The sequence below is a fragment of the Leucoraja erinacea genome, chromosome 2, assembly GCF_028641065.1.
Source record: "Leucoraja erinacea ecotype New England chromosome 2, Leri_hhj_1, whole genome shotgun sequence".
Lineage (NCBI taxonomy): Eukaryota > Metazoa > Chordata > Chondrichthyes > Rajiformes > Rajidae > Leucoraja > Leucoraja erinaceus.
Window position 1 is genome coordinate 111,068,541 of NC_073378.1, and position 15,809 is coordinate 111,084,349.

The following is a 15,809-nucleotide window of genomic DNA, read 5'->3' on the forward strand; positions in this document are numbered from 1 at the left end:
TTCAAAATTATACAATACTATGATTCAAAGGAAGCTCTGGGTGCATTTTCTTAGCTCTGTACATATTCAAAAATCTCATACCACAACAAGCATTTAAGAGTACCCATGTTGGAAAACAAAAAAAATCGTAAAAGTGATCCAAAATAGTGCAGATCATCATAACAAGTTAAATAATGGGGATAGTTACCCAGAGAGCAACTCCAGAGAGTTGGTGTTGTACAGCAAAGAACTATATCCTTTGACCCAACTCATCCATACTAACCAGGATGCCCATCTATACTAGTACTGTTTGCCCATGTTTGATCCATACCACTCTAAATCTTTTGGATCAAAGTACGTATCCATTGAATGTTATTACTGCACCTGCCTCAACCACTTCCTCCGGCTACTTGTTCCATATATAATCCACCCCTTGCATGAAATAGTTGCTCCCTCAGGTTTCTATTACATTTTCCCTCTCACCTTAAACATATGGCCTCTGGTTCTTGATTTCTCCAACCACAAGAAATCAAATGTGCACATTCACCCTCTCCATTCCCCTCACAATTTTTTTTTAGCACACCTACAAATCAGTCCCCCTAAACTCCAAGCCAATATGAAACACGGGCTTGAAACTTTAAAACTTAAGGTCCAATCATATTTTGCTAACAAATGAATCAGTTCTTTTTTACATAGGTATCAAGTATAATCATTGCAAGGAACACATCAATAGCACTTGGTTGTCTTAAAAAGACATTTGATAAAATTATGACACTTTGCAGCAAACAACAGCAATCATCTCATGGAAAATCACCTACCCTGTGTAGATGTAAGATCAGTATACTTCGAGAAAAATCAAATCTAAAAATCTAGCACATATTCTACAAATATTTAAAACAAGAAAAATTCTAATCCCCTCAGTGTGCGGTACACTTAAGAACCTAAAATTAAGTTATTGGAGATACTGTAGAAATTTCAATTCATTTATGAAGGAGAGCATTTTTCTCTTCTCTGGGCTTCACAACATATTCTTTGTACATAGAGTACAGAACTCCTGCAAAAGAAAAACATTGTATGAATAATTATTAGACAATTTATACGACAAGTGTGAAGTGATGCAGTTTTGTAAGTTAAAGCAGCAGATATACAACGAATGACAGATCCCTGGGGAGTGTAGAGCAGATATCTATGGGCACAAGTATATGGTTCCCTGAAAGTGGCCAAACAAGTAGACATGGTTGCAAAGATTGTGCCAGACAGACTTTCCTTCAGGCAGGGCATCGAGTACCAGAATTGGGACATCAGTTTACAATGATATAGGATGGTGGCGAGACCATACCTTGAATATTGTGCGCAGTTCTGATCGCCATACTATAGGATGTGATTAACTAGCAAGAGTGCTGAAAAGATTCACCAGTATGCTGTCAGAACTGGAGCACTTGAGTTACAAGGAAAGACTGGGAATGTTTTCCGTGAAGCAAAGGAGGCCGAGAGGTGACCTTAGAGGATCATAAAATCATGAGCGGAATGAATAAGATGGATGATTATTTTTTTCCCCCAGGGTAGGGTAGTCTAAAACTAAAGGGCATATGTCCAAGGTGAGAGGGCAAAGATATAAAGGGGACTCGAGGTGCAGGTTTTTTTCCCCCATACAGAATGCGGTATATATATATATGGGATAAACTGCCAGATTACGTGGTAGGAACATTTGATAAAGATCATGGATAGGGAAGGTTTGAAGAGAAATGGGCCAAATTGCAGGCAAAAAATGCTGGGATCCGGTGCAAAGAAACAGGCAGTTTTTGCCAGCTATCAAACAGTTTGCTTCTTTACTACAGGTGACCGGCTCAGAGACACCTTGGTCAGCATGGAAAAGTTGTGAAAAAAGGGCCCATTTCCAAGCTGTATAACTGACCAAGACTAATTACTTCATAAATTCTAGGAGCAGAATTAGGCCACTTGGCCCATCAGGTCTACTCCGTCATTCCATCATGGCCAATCTATCTTTCCCTCCCAACCCCATATGCCTGCCTTCACCTCCGACACCCTTACTAATCAAGAATCTATCAATCTCTGCCATAAAAATATCCATTGACTTGGCCTCCACAGAAGTCTGACTAAAGAAATTCTCCCTCACCACCTTCTGATTAAAGAAATTCCTTCTCAACTCCTTCCTAAAGAAATGTAGTTTTATTCTGAGGCTGTGGCCTCTGGTCCTAGACTCTCCCATTAGACATGCTCATATATAGTTAATAAACCAAAGAAACTTCAAAAGGAATGCAGTGCTGTGCACAAACGTGACCTGGCCTGAGTACAAGTTGAGCTGCAGAGGAATGTGCAATCCAACATATTGGGCTTTCCTTTCCCCACTCAAATAACTCCACTGAGGTCAATGTACAATTGTTAGCTGCTCCAGAATCAAACCCCGACCAATGATCTGCACCCTCTTGAGAGCAAAGTGTTGGATAAGTTGTAGCATTTGCCCACATCCACAAAGTCATCAGCATTCAAACATCAAGGTTTTAAAATAGTCTGTGATTAACATGTCGCATTCACGAATTGCCAATAACATTGAAAAATTGCTATTTCTGCAGGAAACACAAACTGGCAAACAGAAACCAGAAGTGCCAGCAAGATTGTGAACCGCCAAAGATGACTCCTAAGAGGTGCAATTGATAGGGTCTGTTTATTTAGCACCAACCTCAGAGGTTCCGAAATTTTCCAACTGAACAATTGTTTTCAACAAGACAATTACCTATAGTCATTGCTCCCACAACACATCCTTGGGCTGCCACACGCATGTGGATAAAATGCACTGACATTTTTTTGTTCCCTCTGGTCTTCATTTTGTAGAGTCCATAGGCTACCACTGATGCAAACCCAGCAATACCTGAAACAAAGATAAACAATATATTTTTTCTGAAAGCTGGAAACTATTCAGAATATTGTCCAAACCATGCCATACTTTTAATCAGGAATTATAGTACTGCTCACACAGTAGAGTCAGATAAAATGTCATTCCATTGTTCGCCATCTGATGTGTCAGCATGACTAAGCAAAAAAATGTGTACTTACTTTCTAAAGGAAAGCAATTCTATCTAAACTGTTCCTAAATTCCAGAATCGTAAGGAAATGTCTCGGATGGAAAACAAAACCCCAGACATTAACTATTTCTCCCCCTGACTTACTATTACCAGCATTTTCTGCTTGTATTACAATATTACAATCAGCATCTCCAATATTTTCCTTTGCGAGGCCTCCGATTTCTCTACTCGTGACATTTAATGTACTCAATGTACAAAGATAAGTGCCCACCCTCCGTATCAACTTTCTGGTCACTCATGCTTTAATTGTTATTGAATGGTCTAGACATTGAGATGCTGCATCCACAAATACCCAACCACTGTGCTCTGGGTTTCTAGCTGTAATATTATTTAAATGTGGACTTATATGGATCATATAACACATTCCCAATTATTGAATGAACAGTACAAAGATTCACTCAACTGCAAATTCAGCAAAATGCAGTCAATGAGCCACATTGCAAACTCAGGCCCAGAATAAAGGATTGAAGCTGACCACAGCTCAAATTTCATAAATTGGTTCACTGTACAATAAACCTGTTCCTTTACTCTAATCCCAACCATAAATACTTTTTATTTTGATGAATAATTTGGAATATAATAGTGTCTGCAACATTAGAAACGTTAGAATTATGGCTTGCCGATCTGGTAACCAACTTACCGATAGGAACAAATGGGGACTCCTTGGATTTTCGAAGAAGTTTAGAAGTGTGATCACCTTCTTGGCCAAGTGTAGGAAGCAAGCTTACATTACTTGAAGACATGATGGCTGCAGGAATAAAGATATTAAAGTTAATAACACCAGTTAAGTGTTAAGTGAGAATTGCTACAAGATGCTAGCCATAAACACGAGACAGTTGCCCCCAAGGTAAAAGTCATATTTCTATGAACAAAGTGAGAAAATATATATTAGATCACAGCAGAAGTTCTTCAGAGCAGCATCTTCAGCCCAAACGCCTTCAACAGTTTTAATGTCTACACTTTTATCACATTATCAGAAGTGGAAAGTGTGGTTACTGATGATTACATGATGTTCAATGCTATGCAACTCCTCATCAAATGGGAGGTCATTCCCCACTTGCAGCGGGAACTAGACAAAGGCTGAATGATGGCAAGTAACATTGGGGCTACATTCACAGCAACAGCAATCCTCAACATGATATTGGACATCCTACCCCTATAATCTAATCAAATTACCATCACTGGGATGGGATGAGGCATCCTCAGACTGATTACCGAGGGTGGGAGGGAAGAAAAGAAGAGAATAATGTTGGAAGAGAGGATGGGTAGGGCCAAAGTATCCACTTGGTCCTACACATCCCTATCCCACCTGCTGTCCTGTTTCAGGTTGTCTTTTATATCCAGGAAATGGAAAATTACATCAGATTGGAGTAAGTTTTCCCAATTGCATTCATCCCAGAGGTCAATAAAAAACTGATCCACCCATTACAGAACACCACAATAAAGTAAAATATGATTTAAGACTAATACACTGGTAGAGAAGGGTACAATTACAAGATTTAAAAGACATTTAAACAGATAGGAAAGGTTTCAAAGAGTATGGGCCAAACATAGGCAAATGGATCGGATTCAGGTAAGTGCCATAGTTGGCACAGATGAGTGGGCCAGGGCACCTGTTTCTGGTGGTTTACTGTTGTTGCTCATGAACACCTTCAGGGATGGGCAAAGAATGCTGGCCCTGCCAGCAATAGCCAGGTCCAAGTCAAAACAGAATATAACTGCCTCTCCTTTATAGCAACATGGCCATGATTAGTACCGCAACTTCCTGAACGAAAATAAACTCAATTTTAGTTTCATAGGCTGAAGTGATTTACATAGTTGAATAAACCATGTCTACCTGCCGACCTAGACCCACTGCAGTTCGCCTACAGAGCCAACCGATCCACAGAGGATGCAGTCTCAACAACACTGAACCTCGTACTGTCACACCTTGATCAGAAAAATACTTATGCCAGGATCCTCTTCATAGACTTCAGCTCTGCTTTTAACTCAATCATTCCGCAGCAGCTGGTGGAGAAGTTGGAGCAATTGGGGGTTGATGCTGGCACATGTAACTGGGTCCTGAACTTTCTATCACAACGGCAGCAGACAGTCAGGGTGGGCAGTAGGACATCAAAAACCATAGCCGTGAGCACTGGCTCGCCCCAAGGCTGTGTCCTAAGCCCCCTGCTGTTTAGTCTGTTTACACACGACTGTACTGCTAGACTCAACAACAACTTCATCAACAAGTTCGCTGATGACACAACAGTGGTGGGTCTCATCAGTGACAATGATGAATCGGCGTACAGGATGGAGGTGGAGCTGCTCACAGGATGGTGCAAATCCCACAACCTCATTCTCAACGTGGGAAAAACTAAGGAGATGGTGGTTGACTTCAGGAGGGCGGGAAAACAACACCATACACCTCTGCACATCGATGGAACTGATGTGGAAAGGGTCAGCAGCGTGAAGTTCCTAGGACTCCACCTGTCAGATGAACTGACGTCCACGACCAACACCTCAGCACTGGTCAAGAGAGCCCAGCAGCGACTACACCCTCTCCGAAGACTACGGAAAGCAGGTCTCCCCACTACACACCTACAAACTTTTTATAGGGGAACAATCGAGAGCACATTAACCTACGGCATCACTTCCTGGTTCGGGAGCAGCAAGGCGTACGAACGGCACCAACTAGACAGGATTGTAAAGACCACCAGCAGGATTATTGGTGCTCCACTCCCTTTACTGCTGGACATATACAGGAAGAGATGTATCAGCAGAGCCATCTCCATAATCAAAGACCCCTACCACCCATCGCATCACATATTCTCCATCCTGCCATCTGGGAAGAGGTACAGGAGCATTAGCTGCAAAACCAGCAGGATGCTCCTCAGCTTCTTCCCACAGGCTATAAGACTGATAAACGGACTTTGCCCCCTGCCAAAGTATCACGCACCAACCACCAACCTGGACACACTGCAGCAGAGCCACTGTGGTGCCGCTGCCGATCGGAACGCCTGTTGATGTTTAGCAGAGAGTAGAGTGTTTAATTTGTTCATGATATATGTATTTTTATTCCTATTTATTTTTTACTGCACACTGAATGGACACTGGTTGAGCAACGTTTTTTTGTTTCCTCTGGGTATGCGAGTACTCAGGAAAATTACAATAAAGATATACTATACTAAACCAGGCTTAAAGTATTTCCACATACTTCCTCATAAACATGTTTTGCCTTAAGACTTTGTGGCTTGAGGCCATCTGCTTGGTTTACAGGAAACTCTCGTCATTTACATGAAAGAGTCATGAATCACTTTCTGGCAACTCACAATGACATTGCAAAATTGCTTGATGGTTCATTAGAGAAGAGTGAATTATAAAACTGGGGTTTTCAGCATATTTGCTAATTGGCAATTGATGAATTGATGGTTTAATTACAACTGGAGGTCTCCATTTAATGTCATCTCAAATATTTTTCTGGACGGCTGCTTTCTTCCAACCAAATGTAGATAATAAAATGGAAGCTGACTGCCACACAAGGGATACAGATACAGAATCGCACAGCTGCTAGCTCAGTGAATATCATAGTTGATCATTTACTTCTCTCCATCCTTTGATTCTCTTGCTTCAAAGATCTGCTCTTCGCATTCACAAATCTTCGAAGAAATAACATGTTGGTAGGAGTCAGAGAGAAGTTTTGACCCCGGTGACCAGTGTCATGCATCGGGGATTTGTGCTTGGTCCCCCTGCTGCTTGTTATCTATGTAAATAATTTGGATGAGAAGGTAGGTAGTATAATTAGTAAGTATGGGGCTTGCCACAAAAATTGTGAAGGTTGCTCAAGATTACAGCAGGATCTTGATCAACTAGGAAAGTGGACAAATGAATGGCAGATGGCATTTAACTGAGATAAGCGCAAAACAATGCATTTTAGAAAGTTAAACCAGGCAGGTTAACAAGGAAGTTACACAATGGCAAGGCCCTGTAAAATGTTTTGCAACAGAGAGACCTAGGGGCAAAGCACAGTTCCCCAAAACTGGTGACACAGGTTGTAAGGGCAATGGGGAATGTACACTTAGCTTCATTGGTCAGGGCATTTAGTACAGGAGTAGGGACATTATGTTACAGGTAAACAAGGTGCTGGCAGGTCCGCACCAAAGTATAGGGTGCAGTTCGAGTCACCTTATGATAGCAAGGACATGATTAAGCTCAAGGATGCGGCAAAGATTCAAAGATGATGCCAGTAACAAAAAGAGTTATATGGCGTGACAGGATTGGGTGAGGTTAGACTTTATAAGTTTAAGAATACAGATCCTTGGTACCCAATCTCATGACCACAATATAGACAGGATATGTCAGGCACTGTACAAGTCTAAACCATCTCCAAGCACTTTACATTTAATGGACTACCATAGAAACATCAGTATAAATAAAAAAATAAACCAATTGTTTTCATAATCAACAGCATCTCACAATGAAATCTACAATAAAGTTAGCCGAGACAAATGTCAGCCAGGAGGTCTGGTACAAAATCTTCTGGGCACCTTGAAGATTGTGTCATAAAACATTTTAAATCCACTTTTCCACTAAGGCAAGAAGTTTTCCCCAAATGTTATGTTTAAATCTCTGATATGCGACTCAATAATCAAGCCTCTACTTGAGCAAATGTACAAACAGAATCCCAGGTTAGGCTTAATTACCCCAAAATCAATTGACAGTACACTGAAATCCTAAAGAATGGCAAAGTCATGCAAGTATTGCTCATTGCTTTCAAGATCTACTCCCTGTTTACATGCAAATTCTTAACAGGGATTGGACTTACAACCCAGTTAATACAGGAAACTCCCTACTAGTACACCTGCAACCTGAAGTAAAAAAGACTTCAAGATAACTGAAGCAAATACAAAGGGAAACAAATATAAAATTGCAATGAATTTTCTTGTTGACAATCAATTTCAGGATTGTAAAGAGGGCTAAAAGAAATTGCAACTCGGAAATACAACTCATTTTTGTAAGTGAAATTCCAGGGGACATTAATTAGGGTAATTTAAACAATTTCATTGGTCTGTCTGGTGATCGGAACCAGACAATTCTGGGTTCTCTGACAGTGTTCCTACAAAGCCCTGTGTGACTTTGAGCAACAGCACCTCATTTTCAGTCAAGGCACTTCGCGGGGACTTACTATCATATGTGTTCCAAACCAGGGCATCGGAGATTCCTCATTCTTTAGTGAACGGGGTACCCCTCTTCAATTATAGATGAGGCTCTCACTAGGGTCTCCTCTATATCCCGCAGCTCCGCTCTCACTCCCTATCCCTCCCACTCGTAACAAGGACAGAGTCCCGATTGTCCTCACATTCGACCCTACCAGCTGTCACATACAACAGATAATCCTCCGACATTTTCGCCACCTCCAACGGGATCCCACCACTGGCCACATCTTCCCATCTCCTCCCCTTTCAGCTTTCCACGGAGACCGTTCCCTCCGTAACTCCCTGGTCAATTCATCCCTTCCCATCCAAACCGCCCCCTCTCCTGGCACTTTCCTTTGCAACCCCAGGAAATGCCACACTTGTCGCTTTACTTCCCTCCTAGATTCCATCCAAGGACCCAATCAGTCTCTCCAGGCGAGGCAGAGATTCACCTGCACCTCCTCCAACCTCATCTATTGCGTCCGCTGTTCCAGGTGTCAACTGCTCTACATTGGTGAGACCAAGCGCAGGCTTGCCGATCGCTTCGCCCAACACCTCCACTCAGTTTGCAATAACCAACCTGATCTCCCGGTGGCACAGCACTTCAATTCCCCCTCCCATTCCAAATCTAAACCTTTCTGTCCTGGGCCTCCTCCAGGGCCGGAATGAGTCCCAAATTGGAGGAGCAGCACCTCATATTTCGCTTGGGTAGTTTACACCCCAACGGTATGAACATTGCCCCGAAACGTCGCCTATTCCTTCACCATAGATGCCGTCTCACCCACTGAGTTTCCCCAGCATTTTTATCTACCTTTTTCCAGCATCTGCAGTTCTTTCTTAAACATCACATTCAATATCATCAGTTAACTAGCTTTTACTCATATCAGAACTGGCTGTCCCTCCTGCACAGTTGTTTACCCGTAATTAAACTTGTTTCCCCTCTCTTCACAAACATTACCAGATCTGTTGGGCATTTACAACATTCTCTTTTAATTTTAGGTTTCAACAATAGTTCCATACCTGTATTTCACAACTTTAGCATGTCCTCTAAATGTTGTCTCCCCCCTCTAACCTCTAACCTTCTTTATTATGTCAACCACAGAGCCCCATAAACTGTGTGATCAGCTAAGCAAACCTGCACTATTGATATCCAAAGAAAGCCACAAAATGCTAGAGTTTCTCAGCGGGTCAGGCAGCATCTCTGGAAAACAGAGATGTGACGTTTCGGGTCAGGATGTTTCGTCTAATTGATTGCTGAGGGCGGTTGGGGGGGGGGGGAGGAAAGAAGAGAATGAGGCTGGACGAGAGGATGGGCATGGCCAATATATCCACTTAGTCCTACACATCACTATTCCACTCTACCTACAACTCAAACTCAAACTATTTTTTCCAATTTGCTGGTTCCGATGGAATCTTCAACCTGAAACAGGAATTATTTTCTTCCACAGATACTGTCTCTTGCTTACTGTTAATAGCATTTCCGGTTTTATTTCAGATTCCCAGTAGCTGTTTTTTTTAATTGGTTTACACTATCCAGTGTCCGAGCAGGAAACACTTAAACTGAAATTGCAAAGCAGTACCATCCCTGCTGTCCTAGTTGTCTTTTATATCCAAGAAATGGAAAATGACATCAGATTGGAGTAAGTTTTCAATTAAAAACGGATTCACCCATTTGGGAAGGCAACATTTGACATCAGGGCCCTACTTCAGTCTACAGAAGATTTCAGATTGACCACAAAAGCAGGACCTTCAGCCCACTGTTCATTACTAACCCTAAACTACCGGTAGTTACATTACTATTTTATTTTCAAACATTCCCATTAACTCCCATCAGATTTTATCACCCATCTACAGTGGGTGAAAATGATCATAGCCAAGGTCAACCAAGGCTATCAGGGCAGACATCAGCCTAATTAACCGACATAAATTTGTGATGTGGGAGAAAACCAGGTACTCTACACAGACAGTGCATACAAACTCCAGACAGTGAGCACCCACGGTCAGGGTCACAGCAACCCTAAAGATAGACCTAAAATTGGAGTAACTCAGCAGGACAAGCTGCATCTCTGGAGAGAAGGAATGGATCAGAACCCTTCTTCAGACCGAGACAGGGGAGAGAGAACCGAGATATAGCCAGTGATGTAAGGGGAGATATAGACGGTGGTATAAAGGGAGATACAGACAGTGGTATAAAGGGAGATACATACGGTGACAGGGAGATATAGACAGTGGTATAAAGGGAGATATAGACAGTGGTATAAGGGAAATATTAACATAGTATAGCTCAGCGGTAGACACAAATTGCTGGAGTAACTCAGCGGGACAGGCAGCATCTCTGGAGAGAAGGAGGGTGACGTTTCGGGTCGAGACCCTTCTTCAGACCCAGCGGGTCGTTGCCCAGCACATGAGTTCGGTAGGAAAGAGCCGAGGTGATTACATCGGCAACAGGTATCGATCTGATCCGATCTGATTCCCAGTTGGGGAGAGGGGACTTTACCTGACAGTAACGACCGCTACGACACACGTCCTGCTCCGAGCTCTTCACGCCGGCAACTGGCATCCGGTCCCCATAAGATCCGACGTCACCGCCGCGGGCGGAAATGACGCGCATCCCCACCCACGGCAACTCGGAACCAAAGATCTTTGCTCGGAACCAAACGATCTGCGGAGACACTCGGCCCGAAATACGGTATAACTGCTCCCTGAGCTAATCATACTTATCGAATTAGTACCCACTGTTGATCTAATGCACGTATGCCCTAGCAAAATATGTTAGATTAGAAACCGGGAAGGAATAGAGCCTGGTTACTATGGTAACGCGGGTCGGAACCGCCCTCCCATTCTTCAGGCCGAGCACCATACGTCATGGAAAGGCAGCCTGATTGATGTGCGGGTACTCCAATCAAATCATCGGGTGGAGGGCGTGCTGGCGTCATAGAGGGGCGTTTCCCTGTCGAGACTGGTTGTGAGTCATTAGATTGATGCAATTTCGAGGGGAAATTCTGCTATTGGGAAACAGAAACTCTATAGCAGGAACATGCGCAACTCTTGTTACTCAACAAGGTGCCTGGAAGGGTTTTTTTCCCCAGAGTAACTATATATCCGCCTTATTCGTAGCAGCCACACCTTAGTTCACTATCCATTACTGATCTAAAGACCTAATGTCAGAAATCAAATGTTGTCCCTCTTTTAATGATTCACTGTGATAGATGTGTGTGTAAACTGTGTTGTTTGTGTGTCTTGGTTCTTTTCTTGTTGTATGACTGCAGAAACAAAATTTCGTTTGAACTTCTTTTGAGGTTCAAATGACAATAAATTTGTATTGTATTGTAAATGCTGTAATAAAGCACAAGACCATCGGCAGTTTCTTTCCAGCTGTTATCAGGCAACTGAACCATTCTATCAACAACTTTGGAGTGGCCTTAACTTACCATCTTTAATCAGACTTTACTGGACTTTATCTTGCACTAGCCCAGATAATCACACAAACTAACCTCCCTTCCATTGTCTCCATCTACACTTAACGCTGCCTCGGCAAGGCATAATCAATATAATCTCACCCCGGTCACTCCCTCTTCGTTCCACTCCCATCAGGCAGGAAGTGCAGAAGTGTGAAAGTGCATACCTTCAGTTCAGAGACAGTTTTTTCACAGCTATGATCAGGCAATGAATCATTCTATCAACAACCAGAGAGTGGTCCTGCCCTCCCAAAGGACTATATTTAATCAGACTTTATTAGACTTTATCTTGCACTAAATGCAATTCCCTTCATTCTGTATCTGTACACTGCTAGAATGTAATCATTCCACTGTCTTTCCACTGACTGGATAACACAAAACAATAAGTTTTCCACTGTACCTCGGTACACATAACAATAAACTAAACTAAACAACATAGGAGCAGAATTAGGCCATTCAGCCCATTGAATCCACTCCAACATTCGATCCGCCTACCTTCTCCCAGGAACCTTTCACACCCATACTAATCAAATCAAAGAAAAACATTCACAGAGAACTCAACATCGAGGATATCTAGAGAATCAGAAATTGGAGGTCTTTATGTCCCCTTGGTACTATAGAGACTATTTGAATGAATAAGTTTATTGGCCAAGTATTCACATGGAAGGAATTTGCCTTGGTGCTCCGCCCGCAAGTGACAACGACATACAGTGACAGTTAGGAATGACACATAAAGCATTAAACATTAATAATAAAACATTATTGATTAAACATGTGAATTTGGACTATTGCATCCATGCTAGCTCCAGCAGTGCAATGACCTTAGATCCATTCCTCATCCCTATTTCTCTACAGGCTATGCTCTCTTAAATTCCATAATTTCCCATTCGATTTTGTTATCTTTGCCTATACTAATGACTAATTTACAGTTGCCAAATAACCCTCAATGGATGATACCAATTTAAGTAGGGTGAAGAGATTTGTTGGTTCTACTCAGGAGGGTTCAAACTAGATTTGAGGGAGGGAAAGCGAAGAGTAGAAAAGAGACAAATGAGAAATTGGGTGCAAAACCATAGTGAAAGAGAAAAAAAAAGACAGCCAAGAGCACAGCAAAGAGGGAAAGGCAATTTTAAAAAGATACAAAGTGCTGGAGTAAATCAGTGGGTTAGGCAGCATCTCTGAAGAACATGGATAGATGATGGTACACAAAAATGCTGGAGAAACTCAGCGGGTGCAGCAGCATCTATGGAGCAAAGGAAATAGGTGACGTTTCGGGCTGAAACCTTTCTTCAGACTGAGTGCAGAAGTGTGAAAGTGCATACCTTCAGTTCAGAGAGATGATGTTTTGGGTTGCGAGCATTCCTCAGACTGAAAGACCAATAACTTAAACAGCATTTACTTCAATATAAGAGCCTCAACAGGTAGGATGGACAAACTCGGGACGTTGATTTGCTCAGGCAACAGGCCATGGTAGACACAAAACTCAGCAGGTGAGGCAGCATCTATGGAGAGAAGGAATGGGTGTCGTTTCGGGTCGAGACCCTTCTTCAGACTGATATCAGGGGGGGGACGGTCTTCAGACTGATGTCGGGAAATAACAGAAACTTGGCTTAGGGCAGAGTAGGACTAGCAACTCAATGTTCCAGGGTACAAATGTTACAGGCATCGCGGTACAGGTGGACTATATTATAGGCCACCCAATCGTCAACAGGAATTAGAGGAACAGATATACAGGGAGATTGCAGATTGCTGCAACAATAAGAGTGAATAATTGGCTGGATGATTGGAAGCAGAAGGTGATGTTGGAAGGATTTTTTTTCAGACTGGAAGCTTGTGACCAACAGTGAGCTGCCGAAGGGTGCTGCTTAGTTGGAAAGAGCTGCTAGAGAAGTGGCTGAGGCAGGTACAATGACAACATTTAAAATACAGTCAGTATTTCCATTATTTCTGAGTCCATTGTCTATTGTCTATATCCTTTCATTTTTGGAATATAACAGCCACATGAATAACACCAATATCGATGCCGATATTGATATTGACTTAGCAGATCATGCACATATGATTAACCAAGGCCAGAGGCAATTACCTATTGATGCTCGATATAGTCTGGACCATGCTCTTTGCAGTATTTATGGGTCTTGAATACATAGCGAAAATACCCGCATCATAATGGAGATACAAGAACCTGCAAATGCGGAAATCTTTGTTCAGCCTCAAGGGTCTTGAATCAAAACATCAATTCTCCATTCCCTCCACAGATGCTGTCTGACCTGCTGAGTTCCTCCAACGCTTTGTGTTTTGCTCATATTGCTTTGCTCCTTATACATTTTGAATGTATTAGAATAACGCTCATGCACAAAACGTTATTCCCTTTATCCTGTATTTATACACTTGTGGACGGTCTGATTGTAATAATGTATAGTCTTTCCACCGACTGGATAGCATGAATCAAAAAAGCTTTTCACTGTATCTCAGTACATGTGACAATAAAACTAAAGTACCAACTACTGGAAGACCACTTTCTACGTCACATCATGCTCATCAGACTTTCCAGGATGTATAAACTGCTATTACTAAAATATTTATTTCAACATGGTGGGATAATTTATGGAATTGGAGAACCAATATTCAAATACGTCTTATTATCACATGCTGAAATTCTTATTATTGCACAATACCTTATTTGGTTAATTCTAACTACTATTTGTACTTGGGAAAAGAAAAAGAAAAGTTACGTGTAACCTTTGTTACTTAGACCCATTCCTAAATCTTTCACTGAAGGTATGTCGGTTAATGATTCCACAATACCATTACTCGTTGCTTATGTTTAGATTTGTCTACCTGGATAAGTGGAGATCCTTTAATCGTGTTGATCAGGAATCAGAAAAGGACAGACGAGAGAGAAAAAAAGCAGTCAGTAGAAGATTTGGAAACAAAGAGACCTGGTCAGTGTGAAGAGGATCTGCGCGACATGGGGTTACCCTGACACTTGGACCTCTGGTTTGTGTCAGTGTGGGAGCATAGCTGAGGCAGCTTCTCAGCTGACATGACTGTTACAGTGCTCGAGGACATCCCCACTAACCCTAACCACGCACGCAAACAGGCAAGTGTACAAGTCTAAACACTGATCATTACAGACCGGGTGGCTAGGTGGGTACCAGCAATTTGAAAGAATTAATAGGGAAAAAAGTATGTAAGAAAAGTATTGGTTTTATGGCCAATTGGCTGTAAAAATTTGAGGAATGACTTGAAGGTATACAAAGCAATGTGCAAAGCTGACTCATGAAATGGCCAAACGCAATAACTGCAGATCAACAAAAGATCACAAAAGACCCCAAGTCCCTGACTTTGAGGAGAATTTGCCACATTGAACTCATTTGTGTGAGTATTATCTAGATACAAGTAGTAAGCTCTAGATGTTCTGTAACTAAAGAGTCTTGTTTGAAACTATGCAGTGAACCTTAAAATCATTGAGATTAATAAAGTACAAATATTGGGCAAAATCATTGTCTGGTATGGTTTATCAGCTGCAAAATATAACTGGTAACAGGAGATTAAACCAGTAATACTTGTACAACACAGAAATAGGCCTTTCGGCACTCCATGGCAACTGTAAAGTTCCATTTACAAGCACTTAGTCCGCAGTCGACTACGCCACGGCAATTCAATTGCCCGTCCAAATGCCTCTGAAATGTGGAGTCTTTACGTCAACTTCCAAATTGCCGCAAAGATTTGGGCGTAGACAGTCTTCCTCATATCTATATATTGTGGAAGCTCCCATGGGTCGGGCCATCCCAATCGAGGTCGAGGGACCGGCGGGAGGACAGGTGGAGTGACAGGCGGAGGAAGCCACGAGGTTGGGCAACCGGTCAATCGACTCACAGCCTCCGGCCGGCCCCCCCATGTCCAACTCAAAGGACGTCTGCCCATGTTCCAACACCCGGAACAGGCCCTCGTACGGCTTCTGGAGTGTCGTCCGGTGGGCATCACGGCGCAGGAAAGATCGCTCACCGCGGCCGTGTCGGGTACTGCACCTGCAGTCCAGCGCCAGCAAGCTCCAAGTGCCACCAGCAGGAGGTGCTGGTGCTATTACTACC

At 42.5% G+C, this 15,809-nt stretch overlaps 1 protein-coding gene and 1 long non-coding RNA gene across 2 annotated transcripts; one reads left to right on the forward strand and one right to left on the reverse strand.

Moving 5' to 3' along the window:
* Nucleotides 1-728: 728 nt before the first annotated feature.
* On the reverse strand, nucleotides 729-10,885 carry higd1a (HIG1 hypoxia inducible domain family, member 1A). The gene is made up of 4 exons (XM_055663535.1): nucleotides 10,752-10,885; nucleotides 3,724-3,831; nucleotides 2,735-2,869; nucleotides 729-1,033 (listed from the first exon to the last, which is right to left on the reverse strand). Exons 2-4 carry the CDS (start codon nucleotides 3,824-3,826, stop codon nucleotides 960-962), a joined length of 312 nt encoding a protein of 103 aa, XP_055519510.1. The 5' UTR covers nucleotides 3,827-3,831; nucleotides 10,752-10,885; the 3' UTR covers nucleotides 729-959.
* LOC129714080 (uncharacterized) lies at nucleotides 10,833-14,872 on the forward strand. Its single transcript, XR_008726315.1, has 2 exons — nucleotides 10,833-10,943; nucleotides 14,544-14,872. It is a non-coding gene; the product is annotated as an uncharacterized LOC129714080 (long non-coding RNA).
* Nucleotides 14,873-15,809: the final 937 nt, after the last annotated feature.

Coding starts and splice junctions, on each gene's coding strand:
- higd1a (XM_055663535.1), bottom strand. CDS start 3,826: ATGTCTTCAAGTAATGTAAGCTTGCTTCCTACACTTGGCCAAGAAGGT. Junction 2,870..3,723: donor GTCCCCATTTGTTCCTATCG/GTAAGTTGGTTA, acceptor TCTTTGTTTCAG/GTATTGCTGGGTTTGCATCA. Junction 1,034..2,734: donor TGTGGGAGCAATGACTATAG/GTAATTGTCTTG, acceptor TTTCTTTTGCAG/GAGTTCTGTACTCTATGTAC.